Genomic DNA, 17,244 nt, shown 5'->3' on the forward strand with positions numbered 1-17,244 from the left:
ATCTTTTCAGTTTTAAATGATAATTTTTTAATGTACAGTATTAAAGTTCTTAAATGAATGGCTTTTGTGATTTTCTTAAGGGAAAATTAATTTTGACATGCTTATATAACTTCTATAATTTTCATGTTTTAGGAATAATTTATGAGTTAAATTATCTCCCATGATGACACATAAAATTAATTTCATTTAAAACAAGAGTAGTATAATCAGAGTCCTTTAAAATAGACTTGTAATCTCTTAACACATGCCGACATAAGGACATAGGAAGAAAGCCATGGTGTGTTGAAATGATTTTGAATGTTATATCCTTCCTCGTTTTACCTACACCACCATTTTATGGTGATCAGAAAAGTACTGGAAGAAGTGAGTCAGGCTTTAAGCAGAAACAAGAGAGTAGTGGCCTTGATTATTGCTGGTATAGCTTCAATTATATTAATTGCTAGCACCACTGCTTCTGCAATTGCTTTGACAAAAGAAGTTAAGACAGCTTACTTTTGTTAAGCATTTAGCAAAAAAAAAAGTTACTAATGTGTCATATATTCAAGATTATTTAGATAGGCATTTGGAACAATGGATTGATGTTCTTTATGCTACTCAAATCATTGGAAGGAGGCTCAGAGTTTAAGAGTAACGAACTATCTTTGGTGTCATGCCAAATACCAACAAATTTATGTTACTTCTAAAATTTACAATGATAGTAATTATAATTAGGAAAAAAATTTAAAGACACTTCCAGGGTATTTGGCATAATTCTAATAACTCTGGATGTTTTAATGTTGCATAGTGATATTATAAATGTAAAGAATGCTGCTCTGCTGATCTTTGATGCTGAAGATACTGCTGATAAAATTATCCATGGCCTGAGATCAGTATTTTCATTTTGGTCAAGCTTTAAGAATGGCATATATAGCTTGATCATGCTAGCAGTTTTTGTACTGAGAATACTTTTATTCCTGTACATCATGTTAAAGCTGGCTGTCTTTAACAACATCAACATGTTGGCAGCTAAAGTACATGGCTTGAAACTGAAAATGGACCCCTAGACAGAGTTATTAAACTAACAGGCTGGTAAGCCAAGGACAGGTAAGATTCTGCAAAAAGTCTTACCAACCTAAGACAGAAGTACACTGGTTTTGAAAAAGTATATTCCACGATGGGTAACGAAGGCATTCTTGTCAGAATGACCTAAGACAGGCTCAGTCTTCTTTATGAAATAAAAAAGGGGGAGATGTGAAGAGCTTTGGGGGCTGCTTGGCAAGAATCTGACATTGGCCAAAGACAAGGAAATGGGCTTCAGGCAAGAATCTAACATTGGCCAAAGACAAGGAAATGGGCTTCAGGCAGGAATCTGACATTAGGCTGAACAAAAAAGTAATTTCTGGCAGGAATGTAAATCTTAGACTAGAACATAGAAATAGGCTTCAGGCATGAAAATGACTTTGGGCTAGGACAGGGAAGTAGGCTGAGATATTTTGGTCATCCTGATAAGCCCTTAGAAACAGTAATCACAGGAGTGATCATGGAGCTTTCTTTATTGCTTTGCTTATTTTTTGACTATTTGTGTTTATTGTCTTGCTTTTTCCTTGACTATTTGCATCTATTTTATTGCTAGTTTCTCAACCTAGACAGTTCCAGGTTAATACTTGCATGTAATTAAAACTGTATAAAAGCATATTGGGAAAAAAGTTGTAAAGCAAAACAAACAAACAAAAAAAGAAAGAAAGAAAAGAAAAGTGTAACTGTGACCATGCCTACAGAGCTGAAGAGAAACTGATCCTTTCCCTTTAATGGCATTACAATTGTGATTTGAATACTCCTCTGAGGAGCCATGATGATACATCCAGATGCTTCATGGAATTTCTGCCTAGGGCTTGAAATGAGACAGAGAAAATGTCAGTGATTTTAATAACAAATTTCAAATTTTAACTTCTTTTGAATTGTTTTTTAAGAAGCTAGCTATTGTCCTACTGTAAATGCCAGCAACAATAAAAAATAACAAGTAAGTTTGAAATAATCACAAACAAAATGGTAATCATATAGATAAGCAAATTACAGCATCTAGAGAGGCCCCTGGCTAAGTCTGGCTAAGTGGTTCTTGCTCACCCTTAATTATACACAGACAAAATGTAAGGATTATACAATGGAGAAAATAGTCAGCTATTATATAGAAAATCAGAGTGTTGTGCTTTGAAATATCAATAGGAACAAAGATCAGGTTTTCAAAATATTAGAAATGAATATTGCATTGGAAACACTAAATATTTTAATAAGCGCAACCTAGACATTTTCAAAGAGAACAGAGAATTTGAGGGGAGTAGAGGCCATGGAAGCAAAGCTGCCCACAGGCAATTCCCCTCAAATAGGGAAGAATATCTTACTGTGTTCGTTTATACTTTGTTTCTATGACATATTCATATTGGGATGGTTCTCTGATCTCATTTCTCTTCAGCAGTTGTATATGGTATGGAATAATTAGAAAGGAAAGATAAAAGACTTGTTACAAAGTCAAAGAAAAATAGAAATTGTACATTTTTCTAGTTCACCAAAGAAAAAGAAACACTTTCTATGGGAGACACAGGGACTATTATTTTATGTGTATGTAGGAAATACAGCTATAGATGGAGAAGATTGAAAAACAGTTGTTGGTGCTTTGTCTTAAAGTACTATCTCTATGTTTTCATTATTTTGTGTTATTTCATGAAATGGAAATACCACTAGGGGAGGAAATAGATTAGATTACTATGTTAGAGTCAAGAGTCATATCAGATCTCACATCGCTCCCATGGAGAACACTGAAAGAAGGTTTTGTAAAATTATGGTTTAAATGTGAGATATTTTTCACCCAGGCTAACATGTTTTAAACTTAGTCCCTCACTGGAAGGACTGTTTTTAGAGGTTATGGCACCTCATAGAGTAAAAGGCATGCCTGGATAAATTGGATCATTGGACACAAGATTTTGAAGGTGATAGTTCATCTTCACTACTGGCCTAAGGTCTCTAATTCCTGATCTAGTATATGTGAACAAGTCATAGCCAAAGATCCTAGTCATGGACCAAGTCACTTCATTTGCCACTTCTTTCCCCTACCAAATGGTAGATTACATCATCAGAAATGATGAACCCAGAGAAATGCTTCTTCCCTGAAGTAATTTCAGGTATATTATTAGAGCAAGAAGAAAAGGAATATACTATAAGAAAAGGGCATGCAATAGAAGAAAGCAGCAAAAGAAAGATACAGGAAACTCGTTCAACCTGGTCCTGGAACTATAGTTACAATCAACTGTGATTCAGAATTGACATAATTAATAAAATTTAAAACATCAGTTATAACTGCTTTCAGAATGCTACTTTCAAGATGTAAATCTGTTGTTTCTCACCACAGTCAGTCAATATACTAGCTCCATATACCACTCTTTACATATAATTTACACACTTAGTACTTTATGTTGACAATACTTCTTTATAGATAGCTGTTAAGACAATGATAATGTAGCTTAACCCTCATATTTGATAGCACAGATAAATGTAATTGGTAGCTGCATAATAAAATTTATAATTTTGCTGATAAAACAGATTACCAATGTTCAAATAAGCTAACTGAAGGATACATTTGTGTTATACAATAATATATTTATACTATAAAACGTTCCCATGAATAATTTAACTATTGTACTTCATAATTGTAATGTTTCTAGAATGTTTTTCTGTTTTCTAAAAAAGTAAAACAAACAAACACACAACAAACAAAAAACCAGGGGTACTCAAGTGCAAGTACAAGGAGGTACAATTAGGACAGAGAATGTAAACATTTTCAGACTATAAAATAAATTGTATAGACAACTTTTAAGTGTTCAAATACTATATAGGAGAAGTTGTACTACTTTCTACAGCAAGATAATAATAAATAATTCAAGAATTACAACATTTATTGACTAAATGTAAACCTTACTAATTGTAGAAATACCAGGAGATTATAAAACATTTTAGAATGTATGTGTGTGTACTTCTCTTTTCTGTGTACTTGTCTGTTTATTTGTGCACCATTTGTATGTGTGTGCATTTCTGTTGCTAGAAGAGCTCAGAAGAGGATTTGGATCCCCTAGAAATGGAGATGTTGATGTTGTGAACCCAGGCTCACCAAGTGCCCGTAACTAGTCAGTCATCTCTCCAGCCCCAAATGCACTTTTGAGAAACTGTTTGGTTCTATATTATATGATTAAAATTGAAGCTGGGTGTGATGGTTCACACCTATAATTTCTGTACTCAGGAAGCTGAAGCAGGAGGATTAACATTAGTTAACATAGTGAGTTCCAGGCCTGACTGAACAATTGAATGAGATATTGTATCATTCAATAGAAAAGACCAAAAAAATAAAGCCAACAAAGCAATAATACAAAGTTTGGGCGGAGGGGAGTAGAATAGTCAAGAATTACTGACATTGTTTTCCTTTCCCTGAATCTTGACTAGTTCTAAAATATATGTATAAATTACATGTATGAATATATACTCACTTAAGCATGTATGTTCACATAACATATATTTATGTAATACACACATGCACACACACACACACACACACACACACACACACACACACACACATGCTGGCTTATCTCTCATAAAGTCTTGGAAACCAGAGATGTCAGTATAATAGTGATAATAATTTTGGAGACTAGACAGCAAATGGGTACATGCTAACAATCGAATAGATCTGAATATATTGAATGATTATCTGTCAGTTTAAATAGCTAAGAAACAATATAAATTAACTTCGTGGAATAGTTGGTGGATATAATACCTAACAAAGTGAATTCAATAGTGAATCCGATAAAAAGAAATGGATTATGCTTGATTTGTAGATTAGAGATGCCAGTCTTATGATCAACCTTAGCCTTAGCCTTATGATCAGGCTTAGAGATCAACCTTATGGTTGATGGACTGTGTTTGATTTCTTGGGAAATAACAGAAGTATTCTTTTCCCCAAATGTTTCTGCTAAGTGAAGGATGAGGTGTTGGGAGCCGACTTCTAGCAGAAAGCGGCTATCAACTTTGCAGCCATCTTGATCCATATACCCTGACAAGAGACTTGTTTTTCAACAGCCTACAACAGCTGAGCACACTCTGATAAACATCTTGTTTATCCCACATATCTTGTTTTGCTGTTTAGTGACCCCAGCTGCATGGTGCACATGGTAAAGTATCTTCAGCTGTGTTCCCCTGCTTGTGCTTATAAATACTCAGGATTTCCTTGCAAGAAGGGAGATAGTAAAAGAGACTTGACTACACATTCTGTTTTGTCTCCATTCTTCGAGTCTCTTCCCCTTCTTTCCCCAATCTCTCTCTTGCTAGACCCTGACCCATGGACGGAGCAGCAGAGCAGTCTGGGACAACAAGGCACATTCAAAAATGTAGAAATGACACACAAGATGGGGATTATTCACATTCACACCAAGTCCTGATGCTTATGTTCCTAGAAACTGATATTTCCACGGATTTTGGATGCCACATGTGCAAAGAAACATGTCTGGAGTGTCTGATCCATATAAAAGATTTAAACTAATAAATTAAGAGCATGTGAGGAAGTCTAAAAATTTCCCAATTCATCTTCTAGAGCAGGGGTTCTCAACCTTCTTAATGTTGGGATCCTTTTAAACAGTTCCTCATGTTGTGGTGACCTCTAACCATAAAATTACTTTTGTTGCTTCTTCATAACTGTAATTTTGATACTATTATGAATCATAATGTAAATATCTGTGTTTTATGATGGTCTTAGGCAACCCCTGTGAAACGATCATTTGGGCCCTTAAAGAGGGTTCCTAGAGGGAGGTGATCAAGTACTACTTGATTCAAAGACACAATTGATAGTGAAATAGAGAGCTATTAACAATCACATAAGAGCTAAATCATTATGACCCAGGCAGACCAGAATATGGGCCACTTTAACATGGAGTGATTTTCAAAGTAGACTTTAATACAAGACCTATTAATAATTATACATGGCCAATAATTCCAAGAGTCCAAAGAAAGCTCTGAAAATTACAAGGAAAAAAAAAAACAAAAGAACAAAAAGAAAAAAGAAACTTTAAGCAAACCATAGAGGAAGGAATAAGAGAAAGGATATTTGTTTTCCTTGGGATAGAAAAGAAAGAGTTTTACATTTCTAAAGAAACAATAGAAAACTAATCAAAAAGAAATTTTCAAAAAAGATAATTGTGACTTAAAAACCACAATTTTAAAAGTTAGAGAAAGAACAGAAATATCATGAGACAAAATCATGAACAGAAAAAATAAAAGAAATTGTAGGAGACGAGCGGCCTGTGTGAAGGTGAACACTTAATAAGCAGACTAGAATGGGCTTATTGCAAGGCATGCTATCATGAAGATGGTGTCAATCTCAGTTACCTTTCCTACTGTTATAGCAAAATATCCTGACAAAAGGAAATTAGGAGATGGAGGGTTTAATTCAGTCCAGATTTCAGGGTTATTGTCCATCATGGTAGTTTATAGCAGCAGGTACTTGACACAATGGTCTCATTGCATTCACAGTCAGGAAGCAGATGGTGTTGATTCAGTCCCTGTACTCATCTCACTTTATTTTTTGTACACAGTCTACCATCCCAACCCAGAGAACTGTGGCACTCATAATGGGTTGGTATTCTCACATGAATTAATCTAATGAAGACAATCCCAAGAGGCAAACCTAGCCTGAATAATCCCTCACAGGTATGTCTGGAGGCTTGTCTCCTAGGTGATTTTAGAGCTTGTTAAGTAGATAATGAACAATACCCATCACAATGGCATAATGCTAAAAGGATGCCTTTTTTTTTTAGTTTCAAAGAAAAGGAAGTTTTATTAAAGGACCTAGAGATGGCTACAAGAAACACCACTTAATGCAGGGAGCGAGATCAGAATAGACAGAATGTGAGAAATGGGGATGCATGGTTTCCAAAATGGGGAGAATGAAGAAATGAAAATTACATGATAATGGGCTATGTTAGGTAGAGAGAGCCATCAGTTTGTCATGGAGAAAAGGTGAAAGGCCTGTAAAAACCAACCATGAATTTCTAGTCTGAAAACCTGAGAACAGAACATGTCAGATGCTATTCTCTAACTGCCATGCCTGAACAATGTCCTGTTCCACTTTGTACAAGAGCCACCTTAACTTTACAATGGTGGTGTGTTATCTAAGTCTGAAGCAAGGGCAACAGGAATTGAGTTTAGAAGCAGAGTGGGCAGTGATGACAGAGTAAGATGGGTTTTAAAGATAGATTTGTAAAATGATTGCTTTTGGATTTTGTTATTTGTGGTAAGGAGACATGGCTAACTTTGACTTTTAATATTGACTTTGATTATTCAAATATGAGTAAACATAAAATTATGATTAATAATTACACAAAGAGAATCTCTCCTAATGAACTCATGCTTACACAAGTATATTAAGCATCATTTCTACAACCTTATATGCTGGGACACCTATTCCAAAGTTTTCTTTTTGATCATTGCTAAGACAAATAAACACCAAGTACTTAGGTGGCAAGTGTCAGAGTTTCTAGTATATACTAGTTTTATGACTTGAAATAGTTGCCTTCTAGGTCTATATAGTACAGTGCATATTATTCAACTTTCCTGATTGCAGAAATTAGACACAAAATCAGAGCAGATATCAGCTTCCATATTAAGTTTCTCTCCAAAAAAAAAAAAAAAAATGTCCAAGGTCATCTCTTATGGAGCTTGACTAACCCAGAAAGAATAAAAGGTGACCTGTAAAACTGGAAAACCCAGGGCCTGGAAGAAAAGAAACCTAGACATTGTTGCTGTTTAGCTGGGAGAAAGAAATGTCTGGCTTAAAAGTATTAGCTTACTTCTGAAGACTTTGGATTTCTGTGCTAACAAAAAAAAAAAAAAAAAAAAAAAAAAAAAGGGCTGGTCTTAATTGCACTTCTCAGGATCTATTTTGTTTTTATAATCAATTTAATTCACTCCATTGAAAAGTTGATTACTGTAGACTGGACAAGAGACTGAGGCTCCAAACATCAGAGGTAATGAAACAGTCATCCAGCCATGACAGTGGGAGGCCATCCTAAGATTCTGAATGGAGAAACAGCATAAAGCGGTATGCATTTAAAAGATTGTGTGGCCCTGTTGTGTGAAAGTATTCCAATACAGTTTAATTTCCATCTTGGTTCCAGTTTAGAGGCTCCCACAGAGTCTGCATCTGCATGACCTTGTTTTTTTACACTATCTGGCCTGTGGCACGGGCCGCAGAGTCCCTTTTATAGTTCTGCTTTTTCCTTTCTTGACTTGAAGTTTGAAAACCATTCAAGAACTTTTGTAGTATTAACCTATCACCATGACTGACATACAATGAAGAAGAGATTTCAAAGAAAGCCTGGCAGGTGGAAGCCATGTATAGAATAAGTGAGAATCTGAAGGAAAGTGTTCCGTGAGAGTGGTAATCAGTCAGAAGGAGAGCCCTTCCCGGGCTGGGTTTGATCAGTGAGTCGCTTCCAAGATTTTCAATTGAAGCTGTATGAACAGAATTGAATTCAAAGATTTATACTGATTGTGAGAAACAGAAATAGCTGAACGTGAGAGGCAGGAGTTGCTGAGTGATTACAAAGGTTTATAACAAAGACAGCTCATGAGAGGTCGACAAAGAGGAGGAGACGTGGCTGAAGGAAGACAGAACAGAGAACAGAGTGGATCCACGCATAGGTTAACGATTGAGGAGGCAGACCAGGTTAGGAGATAGAAACGGAAATAAAGTGCCTTGGCGAAAAACAGGAGAGAGTGAGGGAAATCAAATGGAAGAAGCAGTGTGTGAGGCTTATATTCATTATACACACACACACACACACACATATGGAGGGGGTGTAGGAGGGGATAGGGAGAGGGAAATACTGACCTACAGGAACATGAAGGGGTTAAGAGCTCATGAAGCCCCACACTGAACAGGTAGCGAACTTTGTGTCATTATTTCTAGCTGTTTCCTTTCTATCAGGGAAAGGCACAGACTACTGTTATAGTAAATCCAGACAAAGTCTGCACAACTCCATTTCATACTGTTACACTTTCAAGCCAGCTGGTGTCCAACCCAGTTTAAGCCAACTCAGTGCAAAATCAACCAAGTATTGGGGATTACATTTAAATATCCTAAATGTTGGGATAGCATCTTTGGAAACATAAAAACAAGAGATTCTTTGATGAATAGTCAAGGGAAATTCTGCAGTGGTTGTCTGCCCCAGGTACAGAGAGCACATTTGATGGCAGCGAGTGTATGAGTTATCCTAGAATGGCCTCAGAAAATTACACAAGGAAAAGTACTTCTAGATTAATTATGAATTGAAACCCATAACAGTTACTTCATTGTTTCTATGCTGATTTCATTTAAATGTGTTCTCTGATTAAAAACCCCAAGGCATTAGTGGGATAATTAAGAAGTAAATAGTTTATAGTCAACATATTGTTCAAGCCATAGATAATGAGTTAGGAAGTTTTGATGATGATGAGGATGATGATGATGAAGAGACGCTAATAAGAAACTCATTTTAGAAAGCATTGCAGATTGTAGCATAGATCTGAATTCAGTAAACACTGCTGTTTATATATACATGTGAGCTTATACACACACACATATACACACATACACACACACACACACACACACACACACACACACACACACAGAGTCATATTATCTATAGGCTATTTCTAAGCACATAAGCCTGGCTAAACTGTCAGGTTCTGTGACTAACAATGTCTATGACTCGAGGTTTAACTTTTCTGAGCTTTAATTATGACAACAAGAGTATAACTGTAATTTTAGCTATCATGTGGTCTTATAAGTCACTAGAAGACTTACATATGATGTTTGTAAAATGTTCTAACATTTTATTTGTCCTTAATATCTATCTATCGATCTATCTAGCCATCCATCCTCTATCAATCTATCATCTATCTATGTATCTGTAAAGTGTAAAATATAAAAATCCTTATCGTATATTTTCCAGCATGTCAGTTGTTTTCTAACTCTTAATTTTAACCTTTATCTTATATATAATCACATTTTTCTTTTCTTGAGGAATATACTAAGATTACAAAACCACAAAACTATAAACTAACTCAATACTTTATAAGCTAAATGTGGCAGTACGTGCCACACATGGGAAAGAGTGTATGTTTTAGAATTAGAGCCAGTATACAGGGGAACATAAGTAGCCAGAGTTTAGAGGGCTTTAGGAGTTCTATTACTTGGCTGTGCCCTGCAGGGTGCACTCTCTCTAAAGGAAGAGGGGACTTTAAATATGATACAATACACTCTGAGGTCTGGTTTCTAGACATAGTCCAAGTAAAGGCATTGCAGATAAAATCAGCTGTTAACGTAAATCAAATGGATAACTGTACTGTTTAAGGATGATTGACTAGGTATGCTGTCGTTGAAGGTTTTCAGATCAAAGTTTCTGCTGGGCTCAAAGCAATCCATGACCAATGGCCATGAAGAACATGGGACCATGGGTCTTCAAATCATGAAAAACCAGCTTTCCTAGAAATTTGAAAGAATTTCTAAGAAAATTCTAAACCTCAGAGGAAATGAGAGCTCTAGTGGACTCCTTGCTCTGCAGTCTGCTTGGGGTGTGCACAGTGCAACCAGCTCATCTCTGTCAATCACATAGAGTATTCATGTAGAGGTAGCACAACTGCGAGCTACTGAGGAGATAGTACCACGGGGAAGAAAATGGTTGTAGGGTTTGAAGTAAGGTTACATACACAGGTTCATGACACTTGTCAGGAGGACCCACTTCTGTTACTCCAGTGACTTGCCACCCCTCGCCCACATTTTGTACCATAGAAATATGTGAGAAGCGCCATAAAGATAAAGAAAATAATATTACCCAGTATCAGCACTTAGGGATATGAACAGGGAGCTTTTTATAAATATTAGATTCAAAAGACATGAGCAGCTTTTACCATTATAGAGCATAACAGAATTTGATCAGCTAAATCCCAGGGCTTTATAAAGCACAAATTATGTAAACAAGCTTAATGGCTTTTTGATAAAACTACAAAGCCATTGGTATGAAAAACACAAGAGGTGGTTTGTTTGTTTATTTATTTATTTTGGTTTGGACTTTTAAACTCATATACATTGAGTAGTCATACAGAGTCATGTACCAGAGCACAAATGGTTTCTACTCCATTTTTTAAATAAAAGGTCAACATAGGGTCTGCAGAGAAGGTTCAGTGAGTGAACGGCTGGTACCAACCTGACAACCTGCCTTCAAATCCCTAAAAACACTGGACCCAATAGCACAGTCTATTGTATTCCCAGTAGGCCTCTCTAGATGCTTGTAGGTCAGGCAGCCTGGTTAATCCAAAGGCCAAGGGACCCTGTCTCAAAGAGGATTATAAACAACATGAATTTGAATAAAATCCCAAGGAAAACAAAGCAGTGGGTTCTTTTGGAAGGGATTTACGAAAAACATTACTTCTTCATGGCAACTCTGCAGCACTTGAAAAGTTCTGTCATTAAGGGCCCTCTCTAATTTCTCAGAGGTGTAGGTCAATAAACGGCTTCTTCCATGTATCTATGCAGGATCTTCAAATTACCCATACCTCTAGATATGCCTTACTTCCAGAGTCCTAGCAGCTATCATTTGTCACCCTTCTGTTATAGCACCACATCCAGCATGTACTTTCCAGTGTGATTCAAACTCTCTCTACAGTCCTCCATACGTAACACCTTCTCTAGAATCTTAACTAGCCTTTCACTCTTGACAGGGCTATCCCATTGTCCACCAAGTACTGTCAGCTATTCTGCTTTCATTTTTTTCTCTAATGTGTGTCTGTGTGCACATGTGCATATATGAGCACAAACTTATCTGCTGTGACCCTGTATATCCCTCTATCTATTAGCCTGTCTCTCAGGCTCACTAACTCACAGGAGTTTAGTTCTTGGGGAAATGATTTGTGAGCCTCTTTTCTTTCCTCACCTTTTTTAGTGCTTTATCACCTTTTATTCCTTGAGGTCTCTGTAGCAGGAACAATTTCTCAGGTCATGAAGTGATATATCTAGATTTTTATAAGCTATCTCAGCCTGCCATAGCTTCTTGTCTTTACAACATTTCTTCAATATGGAACAGCTCAAGCCAACCTTCGTGGTATTATGTATGGTGATGCTATTCCATATAGAACATGGTATTTCCAGAATTGCTGATGAGTGACAAAGAGCTAGGTGCTCTTTTTGGAGTTATTTGACTTGCTCAAAAAACTGTAAGACAAGATTCTTCAAGGGTTCTTGGACACACCAATGATCAGAACTATCTAGGAGAAAACTGTCCTGAGTACATTAAATGGTGTTGTTCTTACCGCTCAGACTGTGCCAGGATTTTGGGTTTGCATCCTTGTGATTCTCATCAAGGGGATATGAGTAAGATGGACTTTTCAGTTCTGATGCACATTGTGCTTTTGTGCACAGAAAAGCATCTTTCCCCAGATTAAACCAGTCCTTCATTTTATGCATGAAGGCGGTAAGCATCGAGCTTTTGTTTTGAAGTCTTTCTTCCTAAATGCAGATGGAAACCAACTGAAGTAACATCTTGGCCATAATGTCTCAGGTTAATACTTGAACTCATTGAGCTATAAACACATTGATAAATCAGGATCAAGATACATAAAGTTCTCACAAACTGTACTCAGGTTTTAGTAAGATTAAAGCAAAATTCGGCAAGAGTAGGTCAGAGGAAACTTGGCAAGTTAACGATCAGAGCAGTTAAAGACCTCTGTTAAGGTAATCTTTCTCTAGTGCATACCAGAGTTCTTAGGGGAGGAAAAAACTTAGGGGAGACTAGTTCTCTTTACAGTCTTCTATACATGGCTTTTACACTGAGGTCATGTCCAGCTCTTGCCATTTTTCCTTTCATTCTGCATCATGCCTGGCTTTGTAATACTGCAGTAAGTTCTGTACTGAGTTCTCCCTGCCCATGGTGCTGTTTAACGTTTTGAGTTTTGGACACAGAATCCTATTTCCACTTGAGACTTAATGAAACCTTTAGAGGTGAAGATAAGACACTTGTTTAAAAATAAAAGACACATAGAATCACATAAATGATTCTGAAACATAGATATAGAATTATTGGTTCTAAACAAATTTCAATTAGAATCTTTTTAGAATGATATAAACAAGTTACATAACTCTTGTAACTTCATGACATATGAGCACCCTACCTAACTGTTTTCTCATTGACCCAATATGCTGAGAATTACCTGTGGATTCTGCTAATTTATTTGTACAATAATGCTGGTTGTAGGCAGTAGTAGTCCACTTGGTAATAAAACGTATGAAAACTTAGCGAATTTAACCAAGTTAGTTTAGGTGCCAATGATTATACAGCTGGTGAATAATGGAACTAGAACTCAAACTCAGTTACTGGCATGAAGAACTGATGGTACCTAGCAGGATGCTAGAGAAGTTTCATGCAGCCATCATCATACCACAGTGAAGACCATTACAATGCCATTACCCTTCAGCATCCTACATCTCAGAAGTTCACATTAAGTTCCAGTCATCTCCTGGAACCAGTAATGGTGATGGATCAAAGCCCTATCAGGATTTATCAAGTGAAATATGCTGACAATCTGTCAGAAATTTCACTCCCATCTTAGAGAGTTGTGCATCACATACACTGCTTTGGGAGTTTGCAAGAACCCAAAATCTCATTTCCCTGGCTAGAAATTTAATATGGATTTGAAGAAAAACTAGGATCTCTTCCTAAATAAATTTCATGAAAGCTTTGTGTAATCTTTGCAATTGCTGGAAAGAGATTTGAGTACACAAAGTATACCCTTCTATGGAGAACAGAGGACAATCAGGAGTAGCTGGTAAGCCTTCCCCAAATATAAGCAGGCAGAGACAGGGCAGCGACACCACTTTTATCCAGCCTAGGCCACTAAGGGTGGTAGTAACTTCACATACTACTTCTTTTGTGAACTTCATCTTTACTATTTTACTTTCTTGGTTTTCTTTTATATATTGATTTTTTTTCCTTAAAAGTATTAACTATTCATTGTTTAACTCAAAGAAAAACTATTTTAAAAATATGTACTTATATGAAAATTTGCGTGTATAAATGTATGTATACAATGTGTGTGTCTGGTACCTATGGAAGTCAAATAGGGCATCATATCCCTCAGTTCTGGAGTTATAGATAGTTGTAAACTTTGAGGTGGGTGCCTGGAACTGAATCAGGTCCTTTGCAAGAGCAGTAAATGGTTTTAACTACCGAGCTGTTTCTCAGGCTCCAAATAGTAAATGTTTAAGAAATTACAGTGTCATAGGTTTTCATGACATACATTTCAGCATTTTTGCCTAATAAGCCCAACAATATTTAATTTCTTAGAAGATGTGATAAGAATACAGCACCAGAGCAACAAACAGCTCATGGAACTATTATTTTCAACATACAGAGAAGCCATCCTCATGAAACATAAATGTGACATAGTTACCTGTCATGTTGCAATAAACCTTCAGAGGTCCCAGTGGTCCGCTGCCATCAGGATCTATCCAGTAGTAATTTGATGTCTGGCCAAGGTGTTTGTATGCTTCACAGGAGGGCTCGTAGATGGCTGGAATGAAATATCCCACATGAGCACAGCACAAAACAAATGTCTCCCCAGCTTAGAGCCCTAGTTCACATGCCCAGCACTGGCTGGCTGCTGTGTAAACATTTCTTCCTGTTAGAGTGAACATTCATTTTTCTCTAAACTTAAATTCGTGACTTAGTGTTTTCTTTATAAGTATTTCTGACCCCAAATCTACTTGTATGACTCTATACTTGGGGAAGGGATGACCCAATCAGTAACTTATTAGTAACACGTGTAACATATGTTTGTCTTGGGGCACATGACCTTTTAATTCATACTCATTTGTAGCCATCATATTATTAATATAAGTCCCTTCATTTTGAAAGACTGTAAATAATTGAGCTATTATGTAAAACAAAGGAAGTCTTCTTCTCAATTTTTGCATCACTAATATAAATTTCATATAAATTGTAGGTAATTTATAATCTTGTGGCTTAGGCAAAAGGAACAGTGGTTTCCTGAATCAGTTTGTTACAGGTGCTTTAATTACATCAAATTGAGTTTGTATAAAATGCTTGCATTTGCATAATTGAATTATAGGTTTTTTTTCATTGTTTTCTCTTTTCTTTCCATGTCTGTGACATATTTTTTTTCTTGAAGAGGCTGCACCTGTTTTTAGAAGTACAAAACGGACATTTCTATATCTGCTTGGTTGTATGACTCTCAAAAAGCTATTAAGAGAAGTTTTTTTCTTTTCCCCAGCAGGTTCTAACTAGCACTCATGTGGAACATAAATAAACTTAGCACAGGACAAGGGAGTGTTCCTGGTGAAAATCTGTTATTTGGTGCATCCCTGGTACAGATGTATAAAGTGTTGTTGCCCAGTGCTCCTGAGATGTGCTGTATGTTACATTAAGAAATAGGGAGTCTGAGTCTGAGGTATCCTCTGTTTTATCCTCTATCAAATTTCCCTGTCCCTCTTCATGGCTCCCTCTACCCAAGGATAATAGACATTTGTTAAATTTCATTATACCAGTAAATTTCGTTCATTATACCGATGCTACCTCCTCTGTCAAATGATTCTACGGTTCTTTGGTTGATTGTGCCTTCTTTGTTTCTTTCCTTTTTGCAAAGAGTTAATGAAAAGAGTTTCTGTGATATGTCACAAGGTAACACCTGTCTATGCAAATATGGCTGGACACAATCCAGATTCATGACCTTTGAAGCAGGATTTGTTTGTTGATTATGAGTTATTGCTTATGCTTCAAGTGCTGTTGGAAAGGGATGTGGCTAGAAAAGGAAGCAGAACCCATTAATCGTTGCCCCAGGATAACCATTAATAGGTCCACTTTCAATCTCTTAAGTGTCTACACAATAAATTACATATTTTCTCTAATTGTAGATGCCATGCTAAGTGAAAAGCTATAATAAAAGGCCGGAGAAAATGTTTCTAAATGTTCTGCAGGAAGATGCTATAATTAGATGTAGGCTTCAAAGTGAAAACTCCATGTAGTAAATGGGAGGTTGCCGGGGAATATCAGGCTGTTGCTGCTATTGGCCAGTTGAAAGATGATTGGTAGTTGAACTAAAGCAATGTAGCCAATGATAAAGCTGGCAGGAGCTGTTCAAGATGACATGGAGACCAACTGAATAGAAGTGAATAGTCACTCTGCAGCTGAAGAGTGACCTGAAATCACAATCTAGATGCCTTACTAATGACAGCATCCCTCCAGGTTAAAATTGTGAAATCCTTGTTTTTAAAAAATTCACATATGTATACAAGGGATTATCCTATCTATGTTCTATTTATTCCAACCAACTCCCTCCTGTTTCCCCTAAGACTTCCTTTACAAATTCATATCTTTTTTTCTTTTATTAACCTTCTAAATCCAGTTAGAGTTATCCAAATACACATGGATGTTGGAACATCCACTGGAGTATGGAAAACCTACCAGCAGCCACATTCTCACTAAGACATGATTCTTCTTGCCCTGGAAACTATTTACCCCAATAGCTCTCCAGTAAGGTGTGGGGCCTGGAGACCTTCTATTCCACCTATGATGGGATTTTTGACCTGTGAAGGTATTATTCAGGGAACCATACCTCATGTGTAATTATGATTGTGCTTCCTGCTTGCTCACTCTTATTTCCTGTTGATAGATGAAATGTGATCTCTCAGCTTCCGTTTTATGTCACCATGGCTTTTGGGTTATTATAAACATAAAGCTCTCCAGATGCACAAATACTTTAAGTTGCTTTTGGTCATGGTATTTTATCACATCAATAACAAGTGACTAATACAGGGTACTGGAGTGAGATGGAGGTAGAGAGTGAGTGATGGATATGACCAAGGCAGCACTGTGTTTAATTTCTTTTAAATGAAAAAGTGTGTGGTACTTTCCTTGGTTGAAGAACAAAGATGAGTCATGTTTGAGCTAAGCTGGGAGCTTCCTCCTTACTATGTAGCTTCTATAATAAGGGCATTTAGATGCAGACAGTTGAGTCTTGAAAGCTAGCAGTAGTTATTACCAACTTTGTACCTTGAATGCTGTAATACCAAGTATCCAGACAAGAAGTGTCTACTGGTACAGTAGTGGCACCCTTGTTATGAGAATAACCAACATTTTCTGATTAAATCGGGGGCCTATTCTGAAAGATACAGTC

General features: G+C 36.7%; 1 protein-coding gene across 1 annotated transcript in view; it reads right to left on the bottom strand.

The window, feature by feature from the left end:
• Cntnap2 (contactin associated protein 2) overlaps positions 1-17,244 on the bottom strand; it is a 1,965,545-nt gene that overhangs the window by 738,046 nt on the left and 1,210,255 nt on the right. Inside the window, exon 12 of the mRNA XM_034518882.2 lies at positions 14,503-14,622. Coding sequence (XP_034374773.1) covers positions 14,503-14,622 — 120 coding nt within the window. The remainder of the gene's footprint in view (positions 1-14,502; positions 14,623-17,244) is intronic.

Source organism: Arvicanthis niloticus, chromosome 15 (genome assembly GCF_011762505.2).
Source record: "Arvicanthis niloticus isolate mArvNil1 chromosome 15, mArvNil1.pat.X, whole genome shotgun sequence".
NCBI lineage: Eukaryota > Metazoa > Chordata > Mammalia > Rodentia > Muridae > Arvicanthis > Arvicanthis niloticus.